Below are 22,942 nucleotides of genomic sequence, written 5' to 3'. Positions count from 1 at the left end.
CATATAAAAATCCACAGTAGTGTCCATGTCAATAAAACTATTATGAAAACAAGTACTGTGAAGAGAATGATTTTGTTTGTTAATGTCCAGAATGTTGTTTCCTTGGCATCTTTCCTCTTTGGTTTGGAATTCTTTTTGTCCTTTCTACGGTGGTTTATTCTTGCTAGCTTTTTTTCTATGGCTGATATATTTAGAGAAATGCTGGAAACCTGGAAATGATAAAAATAAATAAATTAAAAATAATTTACATTTCAACAATCAAGTATGAGAAACACTGTTTAATTTATATATTCATTAACACTGCTAAATGGGTTGTTAGACTGGTCCACACACTATTTTCACCTATTATCTAAGCCAGTTTCTTTCAGACTCTTTTATAGGAATTAGTTACAATGGAAAACTTGACAGTACTTTAAAGAAGAATATTAGAAAATATATTACAGTGAAACTAAATTGGACATATGTTTGAAAGTAGCGAGAGCATTAAACATAAATATATAAAACATATGATCAGCTGGTGTCAAAACAGGAATAGTTGTATTCATTTTAAGAAGCTGAATTATACTTTTTTTTTAAAATAGATTGAATTTTTTGTGCTGCAGTTTAGCTGCTGGCAATGGACAGTATAAGCAATTTACCAACATGTAAATGAGGCAATTTAGTAGCAGAATTGCCCTGACAATTATTGACACCCAGTCAGATTTTTCCAGTGCGTGGCAGTGATATAGATATGATCATACATGGATTATTCACTGTCATCTGAAGACTGTAGGTGTTTTGAGTCAGTTCTGTGCAAATAAAGGCAGACAATACAATACTCAAGACAGTAAAGAGTGAATAGAGATTGTCTTACTTTTATGTCACCTAATCTACTTTTTTGAAATTGGTAATTAGCAAATCTTGCTGTAGTTTTGTGTGAACCATAAAATACATGCAGCATTTTAGCATAATCATATTGTTAGTGTGTTATATTGCTTTTATGGCATCAAATCTAGTTTTTCCAGCAATATTGTTTATGATGTTCTTAACATCTAAGGGCACTGTAACTAAACTATTCATCTGTTAATAAAACAACCCCTGAGAAATGATCTAACTAAACTAGTTACACTGAAATCCATACCTTTGTCCTGCAGTTCCTGCCCTCTTGCAGACCCTGCATGGGATCTCATCACATAGTAAATTAATTTATGTGTGTATTCTACCTCTGTATCTACCGTTCCTAACCATCCCAATAGCTTCTACACACTCTTTCATATCCTCTATATAGTCCATAGTGTCTAAACACTCAGCAGTCCCTATCCTTAAATATGACAGGCATTCTTCTCTAACTGCATGGTAATGATAAATAGCTTCATCAAAAAATATTATGAGAGCTCCTCCACCTCTCTGTGTCACTTTATGTATAGAATTTTGCCAGCTCAGTTACTCCCTGACCCTAATACATTGAAAACTCCACAACCTCAATTTGATTTGTAGTAACCTGCAAGTATTTCCTGAATATTAATTCACCATACAATAATGAACCCCACTCAAGTTACAGATATCAGACCTAGGTTGGCAGTTGGATAGAAACTGCATATTGAATATACAAGTGGAAAGTGTGCGAAATTATAAAACTGCATTCATACCGATAGTCATACAGTTGTCTATATTACAATTAATCATGTGTAACTATAATTTGCATTTAACATTGTACAACACACTGGGTCATCCCAAATTCTTTGCTTTCCAAAATGTGAATGTATATATAAAGCCAGTATGTACAAATAAGTGAAAATTATAACATAAATGCACACTTCAGTTGCTGCATGATCTATAACTTTAATTAATACTTTGTATGCTTACCTTATACAACTGTGTTTATTGAGGACTGACTTCAGTTTAATTTCTCTAAATCTTTTCAGGGTATAATTGAAGTTCATGAAATTTGTATTGCTTCAATCATTGATGTTAGCCAAAAGTAATCTTTGCAGCACCCGCAGTGTGTCCAGAACTGACTCCTGCAATTCATATTGACTTACATGTGTTGGTAGCATATCTAAATATAACTGTGAATTAGTTTTTATTAAACTCATTAATTCTGCTAACATTGGAATTGTCTGGGTATCTTTCTTCCACATTATTCTCATTTCTGCCTGCAAATCCTGATAATTTTATGACTTTGCATTTCTCTGTATGTGAGGCCTTGTAATTGCTAGGTGTAGCAGTTTCAATGCTTGATGCTACTTTTGTTCTTTTTTCATGGACTACTGTATCTGTTTTTAATGCATCTATATTTTGAACTGCTGATAATGGGAGATCCCATGTGATATATACTTCGTCATTCTCTATAATGCTTTGTGGTTCATGTTTCCAATGCGTCTCAACTACTTCTATATTGTAGTGCTCACACAATCCCCATCGCAACAGTCTTGCCACATTTTTGTGCCTTTCAGTGTACAGGTCCCATACCATGAGACTATCACACCCAGCAGAAAGATATGCAACTGTTTCCAATTCTTTTGTGAAGGACCTACATTTGCCTGTTTCCCCCACATGTTCGATGGACTTTGTAAACCAACATGTATGAAGTTTACTGTTTTGGGCTGCCATTATTAATGTTTCATCCTTTGGTTTCAACTCACTTCTCCTTAACCATTCCTGCTTCAAATCCTTATCAGCATGAGGCTGTTCCAGGAGATGTCTATACTTGCCACATTTCTTTCTTTCTCATCTGATCCTTCTCCTTGGGTCTATATCACTTCGACAAAATGGCAGAAGTTCGAACACCATATGTTCAAACTTCTAACCTCGATGTGTAAAATCATCGAAGGCCTAGAACAGTGATTTTTTTCCCAGGGAAAAAGTCACTGTTCCAAGAAACACACACACAACACAAGCACACCAAAAAAAACAGCAATCCACACACATACACTTAAAATCCTACATCTAACCTTACACTAAACTGTACATACACCACTATCTATCCACTTACCTTAACCCAAACCCTAACCTAACCCTAAGTGGATAGATAGTAGTGTATCCACTTACTTTAACCCAAACCCTAACCCTAAGGTCCGTCACTATCGCACACTCACCTGACCCGCGCCCTAACCCTAACTCACCTATCCCACCCTAACCCTAAAGTCTGTCACTGTCGCACACCCACCTCACCCACACCCTAACCCTAACTCACCTAACCCGTGCCCTAACCCTAACCCTAACATCCGCACAATCGCACACTTACCTGAACCCGACCCATAACATTCCACCACAGTGCTGAAAATAGCGAAGCCACAGAAACGGCCCACCAAATTATTTCCCTGGGAAAGTATTCGGTGTTCCGCGGCTTTGCGATAATTAGTTTTCGAACTTCACAGTTCGAACATATGGTGTTCGAACTGCTGAAGTTTCAATGAACTGATAGGAACCCCTTCTCCTTATACTATTTCTTTTGTTTTTGGCACATTCAGCTGTTGTCTGATTTTTGTCTACTTCTGATTTGATTTCCATTCCCTCTTGTTGCTGGAATGCTGCAGCAAAACTAAACAGAGAGATCATCTTAGACTTCCTCTCCTCCTGTTTTAAAACTTTCACTATGTTTGGATTTGATGAGGTCAGCAGATATGTATACATTCCAATAACTGCAGGTTTATTCAGTTTCGAGGAGGCCCATATCTCCTTCAAATCATGGAATATATAATCTTGGTATACAGTGAGATTTATATATCATTTGATAAGCATGAAACATTCACACCAAAACTATAAGTTAGATCAGGAAGAGCAGATTTATTTATAGCTTGGACTTTATTTCTAGATGCAAAAACTGTTTTCAATATTAGATTTAGTCTTCTAAATTATTTCTTACTGAATTTTATTCACATTTTTTCATGTCTTATCCCCATCCTTCATCAATTCCCAGATATTTATACACTCCTTCTTGCTCAAGTTCCTTTATGTCACATTCCTGTCCCAGACTGATATTTACTTGGTATTACAACTTTTCTGCTTTAAGTGTTGCTTTTGTACATTCATCAAGACCAAGTGTCATTCTTATATCTTCTGAGAAACGTTTAGCCACTTGCAGCTGTGCTTTTACCTGTTCATCAGATGAGTTATACAGTTGTATTTCATCCCCAAGAAGTAGATGAAAAGTCATTAAGCAAGGTTGTTTTCTGGAAGCCAAAATGTAACTAAGACCTAATCTGCTAAGTAAACAGATTAATTGGTTAAGGGCGAGACAAAACAACAGCAGTGACAAAGAATCTCCCTGGAATATCTCCCTTTGAATTTTTAAAACTTGGATAATAATTTGCCCTTTGTTATGGCTTAATTGCAAAGTGGTTTGCCACTGTTTCATAGTCACTGTAATGTAATTGATCAATGCAGGGTGCATCTTATACATCTGTAATCACTCCTTTATCCATGAATGTGGGATGCTGCCAAATGCTTTTTTGTAATCTATCCATGCCATACTTAGATTCCTCCCCATTTTACAATTCTCTATTATGCCTTTATTTAGCAACAAATAATCCTTTATTCCATATGATTTTCTTTTGTTACTCTTTTGTTTTACTGCCATGAATGAGTTTTCTTCTAAAGGACTATAAACTCTGTCTGCATCAGTTTCAGTACAAAGTTTGCACAACGTTAGAAGGCAAGTTATTGGTCGATAGTTTTTAGGATGGCTAACAGGTTCTCTCTTAAGGATAAGTATCATGTTTCCTGTTTTAACCAGGTTGGTGTTCTTTTGGGGTGTGCATATAACTAATTCTTATTCAGGGCTAAATCTTTGTGTAAATATATTAATACTTTCAGCCAGAGGTTAGGTGCTGCATATGCACCTGGAATTTTCCAGTTAGGAGCTTTTCTTTATTTTGTTTCAAGTTCTTTGGCTGCTACTTAATCCTATTTCATACACTCTGCATTTGAACTCCTTACGTTTTTTTTTTTCTATCCAATCAGCATCTTTGTTATATTCCACAATTAGTTCATAAGTATTTCTCCAAAATGTGTCTATTTCTCAATTTTTTGGTGGTGTTTCTATTCCTTTTGATTTGTTTCACAGTTCTCTATAACATTTTTTTCGGGTCATAAATGAATTGCTTGTTTTCTACTTTCCCTTTATATTTATCTGCATATCTTATAAGTTTTTCTGCTTGTACCATTACATTTAGTTTACTATTTGCAATAATATATAATGGATCATAGGCTGTTCTGATACTGTACATTACTTTTACCACATGTATTTTTCTAAGTACTTTTGCTGATCTGTTTCCTCTTCTTATATTCTATTAACACTGCTTATCTTACTTGGTTTATAGTTTTCTCTATCTAATGCTTCCATGATGGCATTTTATTTTTTTCCCTTCCTTTCCTTTATTGAGCTATTTTTTGTCATAATTCTTAAAATGTTATTAATTTAGCTGCACAGTTGTTGTTGTTGTTGTGTCTTTCGGCTTTTCCCGGTTAGGGGTCGCCACAGTGGAACTCCAGTCCGCTAATGATTGGTAGTTGATTTTTACGTGCCGAGTTACCAGCCCTGACACACAGCCTTCAATGAAGGTATGCCCATTCATGCATGTCTCCATGCAGAAGACGCTCTAGCTGAGAATCGAACCAGACAGCGTCTTGCTGTGAGGCGACATCGCTACCGCAGCACCACAATTTAGCTGCACAGTAATATATCTTATTTACTTCTATTTTATCAAATGTATCTCTTTTAATAGTCTTGATTACTGTGTTCATCTGTTTTAACAAACCTCTAACATTTGGATCTTATTTGCTTTCTGTACTTTATTTCTTTCTACAATCTTAATATGTTTATCCATCTATATTAAATCAAGAAACTCTTCCCTTAGATCATTTTATTTTCAAACAAGGGCATACTCTTTGCTCTCTGCTTCATGTGGGCACTCTATAGGGATTTCCAAAACATTTTCCTGTGACATATTCTCTTTAGCTGCATCCTACATCATCTGCTGCTCTTTCACATGGGAAATCATTGACCTGTCACTCCACAACATTCCCTGCATCAGAGTTGCCACCATTTCTTGCTCCTTACGTTGTTGTGCAACTCCAAATGAATTTTTGTTCTGGTTTCCTACTGAATGCTCTAGAGCATCACCATGTGACATTCATCAGATACTTCCTGTTCCACCTGTTTCTCCTTAGTTTGGGGACTCGTTCCATCATGCTGTGATATTAGCTGAATCTTTCACTTGGCAGGGAAGCCATACTACAGTTTTTATTTTTGTAAATTGTTCATTCCTCTCTTCTACTTTACCTCCTTGTTTTCTTATTTTTTTTGTATTTTCCATATCTGGATGTATTTGCCTTTATTTTTCTTCAAATATATTTTGTGCTGCTTTTTTTCTATTGATTAGTTTTGCTTCCTCCTTTGCATAAATATTGCATCATATCGGATATGTCCATATATCTTCTTCAGATGTCCCCTGCTCCAACGGTTTCTCCTTAATTTAGGGACTCATTGTTCCATCATGCTGTGACATTACCTGTGTTGGACTTTCTGCACTAAGTCCTTCACTTCACAAGTATTCCATAACTTCAGTTTCTATTTGTTTAACTTTCACTTTACTAATCCTCTGTTGTACATTCCCCTTTTGTGTTCCTATTTTTGCAATTTAAAATTTTCCATATCTGGTTGCCTTTGCCTTTTTTTCTCTTCAAATATCTTTGGAACTGTATTTATTTTGCACTGATTAGTTTGACTTTGTCCTTTGCATAAATATTGCACCATATCATATGTCTTTTTCTTCCCCTTGTCCATTTTTCTTTTTTTATACCATTCAAAAATCTCTGTGTTTTGTTCTTTATATTCCTCTGTTGCTTCTTTTTCCAGGTGGCACAAAGCTTTTGATAGTTTTCTTGTGCAAGCATTTTTCTTTCCTCTAATTTCTCTCTTAAACTTTCTAAATAACTTCTGTATGGAAATCCTGGGCTTCTTGCGTAATAGTAACAACACATAGGGCAGGATTCACGAAGCCTCCGTGTAATTGTTACAAGTCTTACACAGAGGCTGCAGTTAAACGGTGTGACGTCAGCACACCATGCATATTCATGAGGGCATGCTGACTTACACCCAAGGATAACACGGTCCATGTAAAAAAGTAGGGGGCGTGTCCGCAGGGCGAGTCCTGCAAACGGACACGCCCCCTGAAGAGTAACAGTCCCGAAAGTAAACACCCACGAGAGAGTCTGCGTAAATGTCAACAAACACAACACATGCCCCCACAGAATATAAACATAAAATGTAAAAATGAACATGTTATATTTCTTTTATAAGTTTTAAAGATGTTTGCCCGTAGTTGCGCTTGTTTGTGCAGGTGTGCCCGTCGCTTAGCCACAGTTAGCAGTCAGTGGAAAAGCATATAAGATCTAAATATGCAAAGTAAGCCAAGAAGCAATAGTGTAGCGGTAGAGACGTCGGCTGAAGAGGAGGCAGTCATGGTTTGAGCCCCCACAACATCAATTTTTATTTTTAGTGAAATAAGCACGAAACCATTCCCTGACATATATGTACATATAACGGGCCATGTATTTTGAAGAAATGTGAGATAATAAAAAAAAGAAATGTCAGAAGTGCCTATAGCTGAGCTACACTCTAACAAGATGAGCATATCTGCCCGTAGGTGAGCAGTGGTTTAACAGGTGTAAAATGAGTGCCCAGGGTTGAGCAGTGCTGTAACATGCTGAAACTGTGTGCCCGTAGCTGAGCTCAGCGTAATATGCGTGCTGACAGCCAAATGATGCGTAAACCAGCGTAACCTGTTTGCGCGGAGCTGTGCACCGCGCCAACAAGCTAACCAGCGGGCAACGTTGAGCAAGCTGTATCAAAACTGCCTTTACACAGACACACCTCCTAGCCTGTGTAGACAGTCATAAAATAAAAAAAGCAATGGCCAGGCTCGAACTCAGGATACCATGCACCATAGTCAAAGTACTGAACCACTAAGCCATGACAGTTGCTCTTAGAAATGCAGTATTAGCATATATATAGGAATGAATGGAAAGAGAAGCATGACAAAGCAGGTTTTATGAAGCTGATACATTTCCAAAATGGCCAATCACAGATAAGTGTGGGAAAAATGGCATATATAAGCCCCATAGGCGGGAATACACAGCATAACTGATTGTGGAATCGATTTGCAGTCAGGATGGCAGGTGTAGGAGAGGGTAGTTGCTTCTGAGCACAGAGTTGGGGCGTTGAGGAGTCCAAATATATGGTTTGGCTCCTCGTCCATGATCATGAGGCCCAACTCATGCAGGGCCAGGTCCTGTGGGGAGCATACAAGGCTGAGGCTTGGGACCGGTTGGCACATGATCTCACCAGTGCCACAGGAATACAAAGGACTGGTGAACAGGTCCGTCACCACCATGCGGACCTGAAGAGACGGAAGCAGGACCAACTGGACCATTGGATCCAGGAGGCCCAGCAAATGCCCAATGCCCCACTACTGAGTAAGTTACATGTAAGAAATTAACCTATCTGATATTATGGAGATGTGTATTCCAATATTACTTCATTTATATTACAGCTGCAGGTGTCTGTTCCATGAATCGTCTAGCCTATGTCGATAGGCTTGTGCGGTTGCGCCACCAGGCAGGTTAGTAATTCTCTCCCTGTAACTGTTAAAAAATATAAGTATGACAGCTTGCAAAAGAGTGCAGTGTAGTCACTTATTAATAAAAAGTGCAAGTAACAGTGTAAGAGAGATTCTGCTAGTACTGTGTGATTACATAAGTGTGATGCAGCCTGTAATCCAAAAATAAAAATGAAACAAGTCTGAAATAAAGATGTTCCACCTGTAATGTAATAGTACATAACCTGTAGCAGGCTGTAAATTACAGCTACATAAGCTGAGTAAAATACGTGTGAAATATATCCCCGTTTAAAATCTGAAACATGACACAAGTGAGACTGTTGGAAAGGATTGTTGTAACCAAGTAAAACATGTCAATAAAGCCTAGAATTAAGTACCATCCTGAATTGTAAAAATAAAACAAGTGAGAGTGTGAGAAAGAGGTATGAATCCACCAATAAAGTTGTAATAACTCCTGAATAAAGTATACTGCAGTCAGTACAGAATTAAATGAATGTGACAGGCACAACCAAACAGTGAAATGTGTGGAATAAAGTTCTGAAGCTGGAATGTGTGTCCCACAATTTGGATATGTTGCTGTACTTTGCAATATGCAGATAGTATGGTTGTATGAAATACCAAACATCCACAGTTGTCTAGAGCCATATAAAGCAAATGTAGCAAGATGCTGTAGCTGAACAGAGCCAGATATGAATGTGTATGAATAACAATGCAATACATATTAATGTAGCAGTAACATTCCCATCACCAACATGCATAAGTTTACACATAGGAAACTGTAGTCAGACCTGTAGTGTGTATATATCTGCAGCTAGTAGAAATGTACAGCATATGTATAGGTATTTGAAGTTGTTAATGAAATATTTCTTCACCCTACCCTATAACCACAAATAATCCATTCCACATGAAATGGGTATGTGTATTCACAATTAACTCCCCTCGACATTTGTCCTGTTGGTTCATACATATTTGCATGTACGTTGATGCATGTGCCCTGTTCATACATCCAAACATGATGGCCTGTTGCCATCAATCAACCCTGCATGCTGTTGGATTGTGTATTGTTGTTCAAATTATGCATGTGTTATGCTTGCTGTTCAATGGCTTGCATTTATGGGTGTTTGGTTAATGGGAATACTAATGCATGCTGTTACAACTAATTGTGAATGGTATTGTACGTTACTACCCCAAACTGTCATAAAATAATGCAAAACATAGGACGACAGGGAAGGCGGGTTCCAGCGGACCCACCTCTCCCACCTCAGCTGGCGAGTGCACCTGGCAGTAGTGCCCAGGCTGGACCCTCCTCCGGTGGCCCTGTGCCACCTGTGGGTGGAAGCGCTGCAGGGGATGGGGCTTGTCCCCCCTCTGCAAGCGTGGCCGGAGGAGAACATCCACTCACCCTCCATAGTGTTCGGACTGTGGTGCGTAGGGAGATCAGGCATGCTGTGCTTGGGCCCCTACGTCAGCTTGAGGCACGGGTGGCACAACTCACGGGCAGGCCTGCTGCCCATCCTACACAGCCCCCAGCACAGCCCCGTCCTGGGCAGTGAAGGCACAGTGGCAACTGCCCATGGGTGGGGATCTCAGTTCCACTGTTGCCATCTGTGGGCTCATGGGCTCGAGATATCCAAACATTTTCCCCGTCAATTGTGTATCCCCCCTCCACATGTATCATACACCACCCCTGTATGCATCTTGTTTGTCTTGTCTGTTAACCTCCCCTACCTACCTCCCCAGCTATACCTACTTCCTGTACCTGACATACCACTCTCACCTGAAAAAAGAAAAAAAAAAGGCACTCTGTACCCACAAAAAAATTACACCCCATACATAGCTGCCCATTTCACACACATGTCTGCTGGACATGTAAACTGGCAATTACAATTGGCTGTACAACAAATATTTATAATATAATATAATAACAAACAAATAAAAAATAGGGGTGGAAGGTTTCAAATTTCACACCAAATTACAAACATATGCACAGCTGTTGCTGATAAAGAAATGGGCAGCTATGGGCCTTTCCTACATCCCTCCTGCAAAACCCGAGCTTGTTTTCCTACTGTCCTACCCTCTTTGTGCCCCCTTTTTCACCACTTTCCTATCTCCCCATTTTCTTTTCTTTAAAAGGAATTAGCGTGGGTGTGCGCGAGAGTAAGCACTTTTAAGCAGTAGTAAGTGGGAGTACACTTCAGTGCGCTTAGCTAAGCGTGTGTGCGCGAAGCTAAGCGACAGTGCGCATGCGTGAGCTCTGCGAAAACCAGCGCTAACCCGCTTACAACTGCTTAAAAGTGCCTTAGTCACTCTGAATGACAAGGCCTGTAGTTTGCTCAGCAGCAAAATAAAATTCCTCTGTCAGTCTCGAACCCAGGACCTTGGAAACATTAGTCTGCATGACTTACCACTAAGTCATGACTGCTATACAAGAACATTGTGCTGAAAGAAATATATCATGAAATAGTAGGAATTAATGTAAAGGGAATATAGCAAGTCTAGTACACAAAGCATGTCATATATATTTACTGTCAAATCTAGTGGATTTGTAAAATAGTACTGTGTGAAGAGAAACAGCCATGCTAGTTGGTAGCTAGTAGGTAATAATGTCACAGTAGCATCTGGCAAGCCACACACATACTCAGAGCAGGATAAACACTGCCATAGTTGAATAGTTAAGAGCCCAGACATAACAACTGTGACTGAGTTACAGGGATGTCCCTGATTTGAAAACAAATGTCAACTGTGCCCCACTGACTCCCTGTGAAATGCACTAACAGTAGGCAGAAAGGTGTTACAACACATGCAATGGTAACTATGAATTACTGAAAGTATGCACCACTTGCACGTCACAAATGGAGTAGTAATACATATGCTCAAAATAACCCACAGTCACAACTGCAGAATATCAGAATATTTCATGGGTGTATCCCACTGATATGTACCATTCCATGAGGGTGATAAAAGATGCACCTGAGAGTATCTGAGGCCTGCTCAGCAGCATAATCAAATACCCTTCTAAGTGTCAAGGCCCACACCATGGCCAGACCACACTGCATGTAGTACCACCCTACCACAACAAACACATAGAGAATTGCTGACCAAACAGATATAGCAAGCATTACAAGCTGTGAATGTAAATGGAAAATAGGAAAGCCATAGCAACACATTACAGGAAAGTCACCTAGCAGGCATGCAAGGAGTGAATGTAAAGGGCAAATATTGAAGCCATAGCAACAGATTGCAAGAGCCACTGCTATATACCAGTTACATCACAATTCCCACAGGAAAGCACACACACCCATATATACAGTATTACTAGCCATAGGTGTCAGTTTACATACACACTGAGAAGAGGAAACTGGAGGAAGGAATACTCAGGTTACATTACAACATGCATTGCAGTGTCTACAACACAGCCTGAAATATGAGAGACATACCAACCCTTACACTCACAGAACAGTGTCCACAGCAAACCAGCATGGTCCCCACCCTGATAATCTGAAAGGGCTATGCCTACCTAACAAACCTTTTTATAGCACTGTCCTGAAATCACAGTGAGAACTGCAATCACTACACAACAGGCTGCATGCAATTAGTAAATGTTGGCTAACAATTGGTGCAGAGGCCATCACATGGACATGTGCAGATACCTACAAAAGCATCCTGTACTCCCAGTCCACACATGCAATACTTTCATTGCACCCTCTGGAGGTAGAGACAGAGAGAGAGAGAGAGAGAGAGAGAAAGAAAGAGAAAGAGAAACAGAAACAGAAACAGAAAGAGAAAGAAAGAAAAAAAAGTAACAACAAAACAAACAAGTTGACAGCAGGCCAACTATCTGAAAGCCAATGCAAACAGCTGCAACAAACACAGGTAATGTAAAGTACTAATATAATAGTCTACATACTGTGAACCCTCCATATGTGTTATTGGTCTGTATCTATGTATATGAAGATGTGCATAGGGTGTGGACATACTGCAACTGTCACTGAAGGCTGCACATACATATGTATGTGAAGGTAGCTATGTGCACATATCAATGTAGGTTGTAGTGCAATGTACAATGTAGGTTGTACAGTAATGGCTGTTCATCAGTACGTTAGTGTGTGTATACATATGTGGAACTAAAAATGATTATACATATATATATATATATATATATATATATATATATATATATATATATATATATCGTGTGTATACGTATGTATATCGAGATATGTATGTATATATATATATATATATATATATATATATATATATATATATATATGCATATATGTATACATAGATAGAGAGGGATGTAGAAATACATAGAAATATATAGTTTCACAGTTTCATAGTTTAGTACTAGGCTATCTGCCCTGGGGCATTTATAAGCCTAGCCATAGTGATGTGGCTTTCACCACCCCATGTTATGGTACAAAAGTGTACAGAATAGATTTAGAATACTGTGCCTCTGTCTAGTAGTGACACAGTGAAGACCCCCTTACATAATAGAATTAGTTTACTGTGCCTCTGTCTAGTAGTGACACAGAGATGACCCCTGGGGTAAACCTACGATCTCCCATCCACTCGTCAAGATTTCACTTGCAGAGAGTCAGTGAGGGGCTCTGCCTAACATGAACTGAGATTCAGTTCCAGAGTATGGGAAGCCTCTGAGTTATGAATCTGTCCCTCCAGCATGTCCTATTCATATTTGTGCTGAGGTTTAAATCTTTAGCTCTCGTGGTTCTGATGGATTTGGATTTTATAAGGTGGAGCATGTCCATCAATTCCTGATTGGACATGGCCTTGTACATCAGGCACAGATCACCTCTAAGTAGGCAGTATGCTACTGAATAGAGCTGGAGTTTCTTTAGTCTGGCAGCATATGACATATGTTGGAGACCCTTGATCCTCTTGGTGAGGTACTTTTGGGGTCTCCCTAGCTGTTGCAAGTGCCGAGTGAGGTACATACCAAATGGGGCATAGTACTCATTCATGGGCCTGATAAGGGAGGAGTATAGGGGTACAATGACCTCCTTTGATCTGGATGTGAATCCCTCCATGATAAGGTGGGCAAGGTAGAAAGTCTTTCTAACCACTTTGGCAGCGTGGGTGTCAAATGAGAGGTCACTATCGACTCGGGTCCCCAGGTTTCTGATTACTTTTTCTGTACTCAGTGGGTTACTGTCTATGCTTCCCTGCAAGCCAAACACTAGGTCCAGCTTAGCTTCAAACTCAACTTACCTCTCTCCTGATTGGTCCTGCACTCCCTGCGAGAGCTTCAATTGGTCCTGTCTGTGGATCAAGCAGTCCGGAGCTCCTCTGTTCTGTGCGGTCGTCTACCGCACAGATTCCTGGGCATCTGCGGAGCAGAAAATACCTTCCTTGTATCTGGACTGCTGACTCAGGCAGTCAGAGTTTGCACAGATTTCGGGGCATCTGTGGGGCAGTCTGTGTGTGTCTGTGCATGCGTGGAAGTTCAGGTACTTGTAAAATTTATTTATTTTTTTTTAATTTTATGTTTCACAATTTATTTTTATTTCATTTGTTTCTAGGTGGGAGGGCTGCAGTCCTGCAGTCCAATAGCATGAGCCGCCCCTGAAACTGTAGCAGAGTCTGGGTGTGCCTTTACAGTAAAGCCTTTCCTATTCACATTAAGCACAGCCCTTCCCTGGCCCACTTCAAATGCATCAATGGATCAATGGATGGGAACTGCAAATTTACACCTGAGGTAGTGCCTATGTCACTTATGGACAGTGGCAATCTGTAACATACTCAAGGCATAGGCCCAAATCCATGCCATCCTCTTGCACCTAGGGGTCATATATTGGGTAAAGTCAAGTTATATTCTCTAGGCTTGTAAGGGCTTTTAAAGTTGCAAACCTAGTAATCTCTTATGAACCTATGAACCTATAAAAGTGCAAGGTATCTGGGACAGCAAAGATAGATACAAGCATGTAAATATAAAAGGATGCTTGATCTTGTCAAGGCACTCAACTCCCTGAATCACATTTGGTCCCCAAGACCTCTTGAAGACAATACCATAGTGATGTGGTACATCAACTAGTAAGGGGGAACCAGATCTTACCCTCTTTGCAGATTAGCCATGTTAGATTTGGAAATAGCTTTACAGCACAATCCCACTCTACAGACTTCCTACATTCCATTAGAGCAAATTGTATGGCAGACAAGCTGAGCAGTAGAAAGGCAGAACCTCACAAATGGAAACTAGACTCGGGGGTCTTCCAAGATTTTCTCCATGTGTGGGGAGCTCCTTAATTAGTCCTTTTTTGTTTCCTCTCTGAAGAAACAGCTAGCAAAATTCTGCTGCAGGACTCCATGCAAGAAGGCCTGAAAGACAGATGCATTTTCCTTTCCTTGGACAGGAATGTTCCTATATGCTTTTCTACCCTTTCCACTGATATCCATGATACCTCTGAAGATTCAGAAGGAGTTCCCTAGGATCATAGTGGTGACTACCTCCTGGCCTAGGCAACAATGATTTTCCCATCTTTTGGAATTGGACAGGGGCAATTACCACAAGCTTCCTCACAGAGTGCATCTACTCATACAAGAACAGGGTGTTTGATACATTCTGACACAAACAAATTCAAATGACTATCTAGCTGATGGGGTCTTAATGCCTTTTAGGTACCTATTTACTAAGGACATGTAGCAGGTACTGATGGAGGCAAGAAAGCCTGCTACTAAAAAAAATCATATATTTGGAAATGAAAAAGGTTTTCTAGTTGGTGCCAACAGAAGAGCCAGCACCCATTCAAGGCATGTGTTTCCCTGTTTTTTACAATATTTTGTGGGTTACCATCTTTGACCTATCTTACTCCTCTGCCAAAGTTCATTTGTTTGCCTTTTCAGTATGTCTGCCCATAGATCCCCCTCTTTTAATGCATTCTTATGTGAATATGTTTTTGAAAGGGGGTTTTGCATAATAGACCTCCAAGAAAACCAATAGTCCCCCCTTGGGATCTTAATTTTGTGTTATAGAAGCTAACACTTGCTCCATTTGAACCAGTTCATCACTCTGACTTGAGGGTCTTAACATGGAAAAGTGTTTTAATGATTGCTCTGACTTCTGCAAGAATAGTATCTGATTTGCATACTGTTATGGTGGGTCAATCCTATCTCATTTTTCATAAAAACAGGGTTTATTTGGGAACTAATCCTTTTTTGCCTAAAATAGTATCCGAGTCTACTTTAAACTAAACTATCCATCTCCACGTTTTCTTGCCTGAATCCAAAAATTTGGCAGAAAGATCACTTTAGGTGTCCACAGACAACTCAGGTTCTGTCTTGACAGAACAAAATCTTTCATATCTTCTGATCTGTTGTTCATTCCTTGTGAATGTAAGACAAAGGGACAACCTGTGTCAAAGCAGACTATTCCCAAATGATTGTCTTAGACTATTACCTTTGGTCATTCTCACCACAATAAAACTATTCCAGGCAGGGTGGAGGCTCACTCTGTTAGGGTCTTGAATTCATCAGTAGTTTTTTAGAAATAGCTGGATTGTAGAACTGGTCTAGAAGAAGAAACTTGGTCCTCTGTGCATATTTTAACAAAGCACTACAAGCTTGATTTTGTCTCTAGGTCTAGATCAGGTTGGTTAGGACCATTCCTCAGGGGCTCAGACCCTTCCCTTTCCACCTGCCAAATGTTTTAAGCTATTATTATCTATCCATATAGCTTAGCCTACTGCAGCAGTGATCAATGTGATGAACATAGTACAGCTGTATAAGGAAACGTATCACAATAATAGATGTTCAAACATAGTACTGCTGTGTAAGGAAACTTACCACAACAACAGATGTTCAAATGATTACTTTTGCTCCCTCCTTCTATTCCCTTGTTTCTTGGTGTGTTTTTATGCCAGGCTGGGCATTCATGTCTTGTTACTCCTAGCTACATGCCCTCTGGGCTCAACTTCTCTCTCTCAGTTGGCATCAAAGCTCTAATTTTTGAACAGCTTCTCTTGAGCTGTCTATTGGCTTTTGCACATGGAAGGTACACTGAAGCTTTGGAAGCTGGCAGTCTGTTATATCCTTGGCAGGATATAAACCATGTAGCTTAGATTACAGCAGAAGTGATCATTTAAACATCTACTGATATGGTAAGTTAACTTAAACAACTGTACTTTTTTGGGATGTACACTTTCAGTCATCAAAGTTTCCAGGCTTTACCTATGAACAGTTAATGCACAATCATTTGTAAAAAAAAAAATATTCATTTACAACTAATAAAGAAATAATTTTCTCTGCATTCAGCCAGATACATCATAAAAGCATTTTGCAGGAAGGGAAAACCCTCTCCACCCTTCCTGGGGAGGTCAAGCTCCACCTTTAAACTTATATATACATAATTTATCCTTTCTCCACTGCTGTGCAGCTAACTACAGAATGCATGGTGTGATGTGCCTGATTAACTTTTGATCTAAGACGACAGATAATTTTGACCACTTGCATCCAGGTAGAACCTGATCATCTGATCACCTGTAGGATAAAAAAAATTAAATTATGATATGAACACCTCGTACAGGTTACCTACCACATTCTCTATTTTTTATTAAGTCAGGCACAGTTGTAAAAAAAGCCTAGTTATAAAGTTGAACCCTTTATGCATATGTTGCACACTTTATCACATATACTTTGCCTCCGTTTTTCATTTGAATATCATGTGTTTCTGTGTTTAATAATCTGAAAAAAAAACAAGTATGTGCTGAAAATGTCAAATGATGAAACTGGACCTACCCTTTACTGTTTAGTTGTTTCACTCTTTGATTCACAAGTAATTCAGTGCTACTTTCATTAAGTAGTGAGACTAACTCCTTTTCTGGTGGCCTTGCATTGTATCTCTTGCTTTTAAACTTGTCTTCATTGTTTTCCAAGTTGTGCCTGTTTTCAATATCAGATGAATAAAGCCTGCTAACTTGTACAACTTTGTGTATCTGATACATAACTTTTATCTGTGTTTTATCAATTTAGACTGCTATCAAGAGTACCATCTGCACTGACTGTAATATCTATACTGATGAAAGAAACGTGCAGCTAGCTAGATGCAGGTAAGAATGTAATGTTGCTAATAAATACTTCAGTGTAGTCAAGAAAACAGTAGAGTTCATCACAAGTCCCTTTCTATGTTATTAGCATGCTTATTCTATTATATATAATATTTTGTCTAGGTTGCAAGTGAACATTTGCCGACTGTCCCATGTAGGCATCTTATAAGCTGTCTGAACTTCCTCAGACCTGAATGTTTCTTTTGCAGCTGCAGTTGCCGTGGCCCTCATGACTGATGGCATGTCTCAGATAAATCAAAAGAGCTCTCTTTGGGCATTATCTAGAAGGTCTTTGGCTTTGATGTTTATTGCTTTCATTAGTGCTCCAGTCTGCCAATACTTCTTAGCTTTACTACAGAGACCAACTTCTGGCTACAGCTTCTTCCTGTCTGTTTACTGCTTGAGTTCTTGTAAACTCACTGTCACTGTCAACACTTAAAATATAGCTAAAGTCTTTTTTTCAAAGCTAAGAGCTAAATTAATTTTACGCAAAAGCCTTCATCAGCTGCATCTAAGATATCTTCATTATTTGTTTGGTCTTGTCTGGTTAGTACCTTATGTAGCATATCTAGTTCACAGCCGGTGATCATCTAACAACTCTTCCCATCTCATAACCTGAGAGTCCAGAATATACATTCTCAAGGCTGATAATGTGATTACAGATATTTTCATAAAATGTTGACAAAAATACTTCAGACCCAAGTACACTCATTATTCCCCTTGTGGCTGGAAATGGTGGTTGTCATGGACAATCCATGACCTGTAGAACAGTCCAGTAACAAGTCATCACTCGAGTTAAAATCTGGGAGGCCATTCATCACAGTCATGCCCTGTCAGGCATTTCTTTCATTCTTCTCACTGAAGTCCCCAAAATGATTTCAGTCATAGATGATGATCTTTTGAGCATCTTGCCCACCTTCTCCAAGGCAGCTGACTGCTTTGTGCAGTTGTCAAATGCATAAGAACAAACAACAGTCGGTTATCTCTCTCATTTGCAGGCACAGTAAGGCAACCCTTTAATTCACTTCCAAATCTCAAATACTTTGCCTTCAGCAAGGGATACATATGAGTATTTCCAACCACCTGAGGTCTCTTCTGGCTCCTATACCAAAATAACAGAACAACCACACAGATGAAGAAATTAAGTTCTAGAGCCCATGTTGTATGTAAATATTCATCTGACTGCATCCATGTTGCATTTCTCCACCTCTTTTTCCAACTTAAGCTTTTTTCCTATTAGTGAAGCTACATTCCAAATCACAAAATCCAACTTACACAGCTATAGTCTAGACTTCCTGAATCCATCTCACTTATTCCTGACACCCAGCTGCCAGTGCACACAAACCCAACTTTTACTGTGAAGGTGGTGAGGTCACAAGATGGTTATATGCATCCATTCTTTTTTCAATCTGGCTATATTACACCGGTGTTGTAGCCACCAGGACCTCACTAGCAGGCATCACCCTTTGTTTTGGTTCTAAGATTAGTCATTGTATCCATAAGATTTTTTTTTTCAAACAGGGGATACTTTCCATTGATTTTTCACTGCCTGGTCCTTTACCCCATGCTTGTTTATCAGGGAAGCTCTACAAATTGTAAAAGACTGTTGACACCATAATTCATTCATGGTGAGAAGGTGACTATCCATGAAAGCACTGTAGCAAAAAAAGAGGAAAGCTTTTTATGCTTCTTTCTATTAAATCACGCCCCTTACCAAAGCTTCTAATAGGGGGTCAAGTGAAAATTCACAATGTTGCATAAGAGAATTTATAAAAACTGGAGATGATCTGCTTGAACTTGGTTTGTAGGTAGTATGCCAATTTAAAAAATATATATAAAAGAATTCATAACTGTATGTCCCACATGGTAACCATTTAAATGTCAGCATCTGCTAGAGTGAGTCCTGAAATGCAGATACTGAATTGTCAAAAGACCGGACTTACATATACAAAGATCAAAATGCCATTCCTTGGAATATTTCGTGGGGATGTAGGGTGGGCCTGAGCACTGACATTTCACCAGGGAGCCATTCCATATAGATCATGCAAGTGTTTGGATAAGCTATGTGATTTAAGGGTTCTATGACTTACTGCCAGCAGTTCAGAAATTGACATTTTAAGTTACTGTATGAGTCTATTATATTGGAACATGATAGAGTAGGGATAAGTGAAAGGAATCTGTCTGCAGACATAGTAGTTGTTTACTGATGTAGTTGAACCAGGATGTTCCATGCACTGTATGCCCTTGTGTTAAATCAGCAAGTTACCTGGATAGACAGCATAAACATATTAGGGAATAAGGTAATAAAAGAAGGTAGTATTTTTCAGGTTTGACAAGATTTCTTTATAGTGCAAATATAGTATAGTCGTATGCACTAACTATTCTAAGAGGGAGTAGATGTTTAGATGTTTACTGTAATGTAAAATATTACTTTCTTGGTAATAGTATGGTCATATTTCACAAAACAGATGATAGCCAATAGCACACTAAAAACTGCTTTGCCCGTATAACTCTACAGCAGCTTATTTAGATTAAAATTTATCTGTAGTCACCTATGTCCGGGCTATGTGTGTGCAATAAAACAAAGAACTTGTACTCCAGTGTAATCTGTCTGGGGTTCTAATTCAGGCGTTTTTTTTCCAAGATTTGCTTTAACCTTGTATAATAACCAGTGAAAGTAAGTATGAAAACTGTGTCTGCGTTTACTTTTCTTATTCTGGTTAAAAAAGTAAACAAAACTTGACTACTTGCAGGTACTTCACTATTTTCTTGCACTATTTACAGTCAATATACATCCCACAACAATAACATAGAACTATTTCATTCTTATAAATACCATAAATTAAGGATCAAATGAAATGGTAGAAAATAGTGGACTGGAAGTGCAGTATAGGGTTCTAGGATGCAGCAAAAAATATATAACTGAATTTAAAAGATTAAAAAAATGAGGAAAAGTTCATTAAAATGTATAAAATACAATAATACACAAATTGTCATCAGTATTTTTCATGATGAAGACTACCACACCTCACATATAAAAAGCAATACCCCATATGCCTATAATTCTAACCATAACCATACATCTAAGTCAATAACCAAATTTAAAAGTAAATTTAACCCTATCCTAATGATGAACCTAACCCAAAAGATAATGCTAAATGTAAAACTAATCCTAACTGCAACCCTAATCAGAAACTATTTTGAATGTCAGGACCCGCTAGAGTGAGTCCCAAAACACAGAGACTGAATGGCTGAAAAAAATGGACTTACATATATTAAGTCAAAGATGGCCACTTCCTGGAATATTCCCTCTTGTCTTAGTTATGGAGATCTTGGAGTTGGTACACATACGTTGGGGATTGCGGGGGGCTTGTCCTACATATCAGGGGGTACAGGGGGCCTGTAAAAAAGAAATTTAGGTGAAAAGAGCGATCTTTGAGATTCACTCCTCTCTTGCATTTTCAATGTTTTTTTTCATTCTGTCAGCACTTGGTATTACAAGTGCTGACATTTCAATAGGGAGACCCTAATCACAAACCTAACTTTCACCATAAACTTAAATCTAACCCTAAGCTTAAATATAATTTTGATCTTAATAGTAACCAAAATATCAACCCTAATCTAAACACAAAATTCAACTCTAACACTTAATTATTCAAGTACCAAAGTAACCAAATCTGACCAAATGACATTTCATTCAAATGCATTGTTTGCAAAAATGAAATTGAACCAAAGCAACTGCAACTTACAGTTTGTGTGGACATGGATATCATTCTCAAGGACTGTAAAACATGATATGGAACTGAAATGTCTTGAAACTACTCTTGCCAAATGAATAGAAGAGCACCTAACTAGAACCAGGAGAGGAAAAAAAAAATACTCAGAAAATCATTCGAGTTCATGCTAACATTAGAAAGGAGCTTCCAATGCAATACACCCATTTATGATTCAGAAACATGCAAGCCACGATGAGGTATCCCCTCATTGTTTGCTAATTCGCATGTTTCCTGAATCTCAGTTATTATCGCAATGTGTAGATTGTGGCTGATCTGCAAGTTGCAGTAGCAACCTAATGCTCATGTTGGCAGTGAAATTCCCACTACAGTCACTCTCTCACACATGCACACATACACAAATACAGAGACACAGAAAACACAGACCCTGTACCTATCCTTAACCATCCTGTGGATCCCCTCACCCCCATAATACTTTAGTGACATTACAGCACACATGAATTACGGCCTGATTTCTAATGTATCCCTCCACATCCAATCCCTGCTACTCCATTGATGCTGTTAAAAAGAGTCATCCCTGGCTGTTAAATTGGTTCCTCTACCACCATATACATTTTTAAGTGTGTGCTGTTATGGCACTTATCCCTGTTGTCCAGTGGTTCCTTTTTACTATATATATACATTTTAGTTTTATTTTTTTATACATTAATATCCCTGATATCTAGTGGTGGTACAGTGGACTAATAACTAAGGTGGGAGGGTTGCAGAGTTTGAATTTAGTTTAGTGCTTTGAAGGCATGCTTTTGATAGTAACCCTGGGGTCTATTGTTCTCCTCTCCAATGCACATCTTCTGTATTTTTTTCTTAATACCTTTTATGCATGATATCATGAGTATCCCTGATAGCTAGGGTTCAGTCAATTCATATTTAAGTGCCATTAAAGTACAACCTTAATGACTTATCCCTGGTGGCTAGTGTCCTCCCCATGTCTGCTCAGCCACTATATTGAAGCTGTATCCCTAGTGCCTTGTGTTCCCCCTGTCACATGTCATGTTTAAGTGTTGTTGAGGCACGTTGTTTTTTTTTTTTTCAAATATAATTTTTATTGCATTTCACTTCTATTTAAATACAAGAAAAGAATGACACAGAAAATATACATACAAGGTACTTGGAATATCAAGTTTCAGTTGTCCAAATATGATATACATAACATAAATCATCAATGTTAGGGTAACAATTATTCAGAATTGTCTAATAATCAGGCTGCTCTTAATGAGCTGTAAAATAGACAGTTACATAAAGGTAGTATACAACATATTGAAAATGTGACATTAAAACATTACAACCAGATATTCTAGTCTACCTAAATAAACATTCTGTCTTGCACTAACTATGTACAATATATACATTGATGTCACCTTAATGTTCATCTTATATGTGTTTGCCATGACCTGGACACTGTTATTGTGGGTATATAATAATTGCCTTTAGTTTCCCTTAATTATGTAAAGTAATATTGATGGTGAAGTCCCTTGGTCATAAA

The 22,942-nt window shown here is 38.6% G+C and overlaps 1 protein-coding gene across 1 annotated transcript in view; it reads right to left on the bottom strand.

The window, feature by feature from the left end:
* The window catches only part of TMPRSS7 (transmembrane serine protease 7), a 616,461-nt gene that overhangs the window by 448,050 nt on the left and 145,469 nt on the right, over window positions 1-22,942 (bottom strand). The window contains exon 2 of the mRNA XM_044072510.1: window positions 2-209. Coding sequence (XP_043928445.1) covers window positions 2-209 — 208 coding nt within the window. The remainder of the gene's footprint in view (window position 1; window positions 210-22,942) is intronic.

This window comes from Protopterus annectens, chromosome 5.part0 (assembly GCF_019279795.1).
Source record: "Protopterus annectens isolate FY-2018-M chromosome 5.part0, PAN1.0, whole genome shotgun sequence".
Classification (NCBI taxonomy): Eukaryota; Metazoa; Chordata; order Ceratodontiformes; family Protopteridae; genus Protopterus; species Protopterus annectens.
Note: the sequence above shows the minus strand (reverse complement) of the source record. Positions and strands in the feature narration are given on the sequence as shown.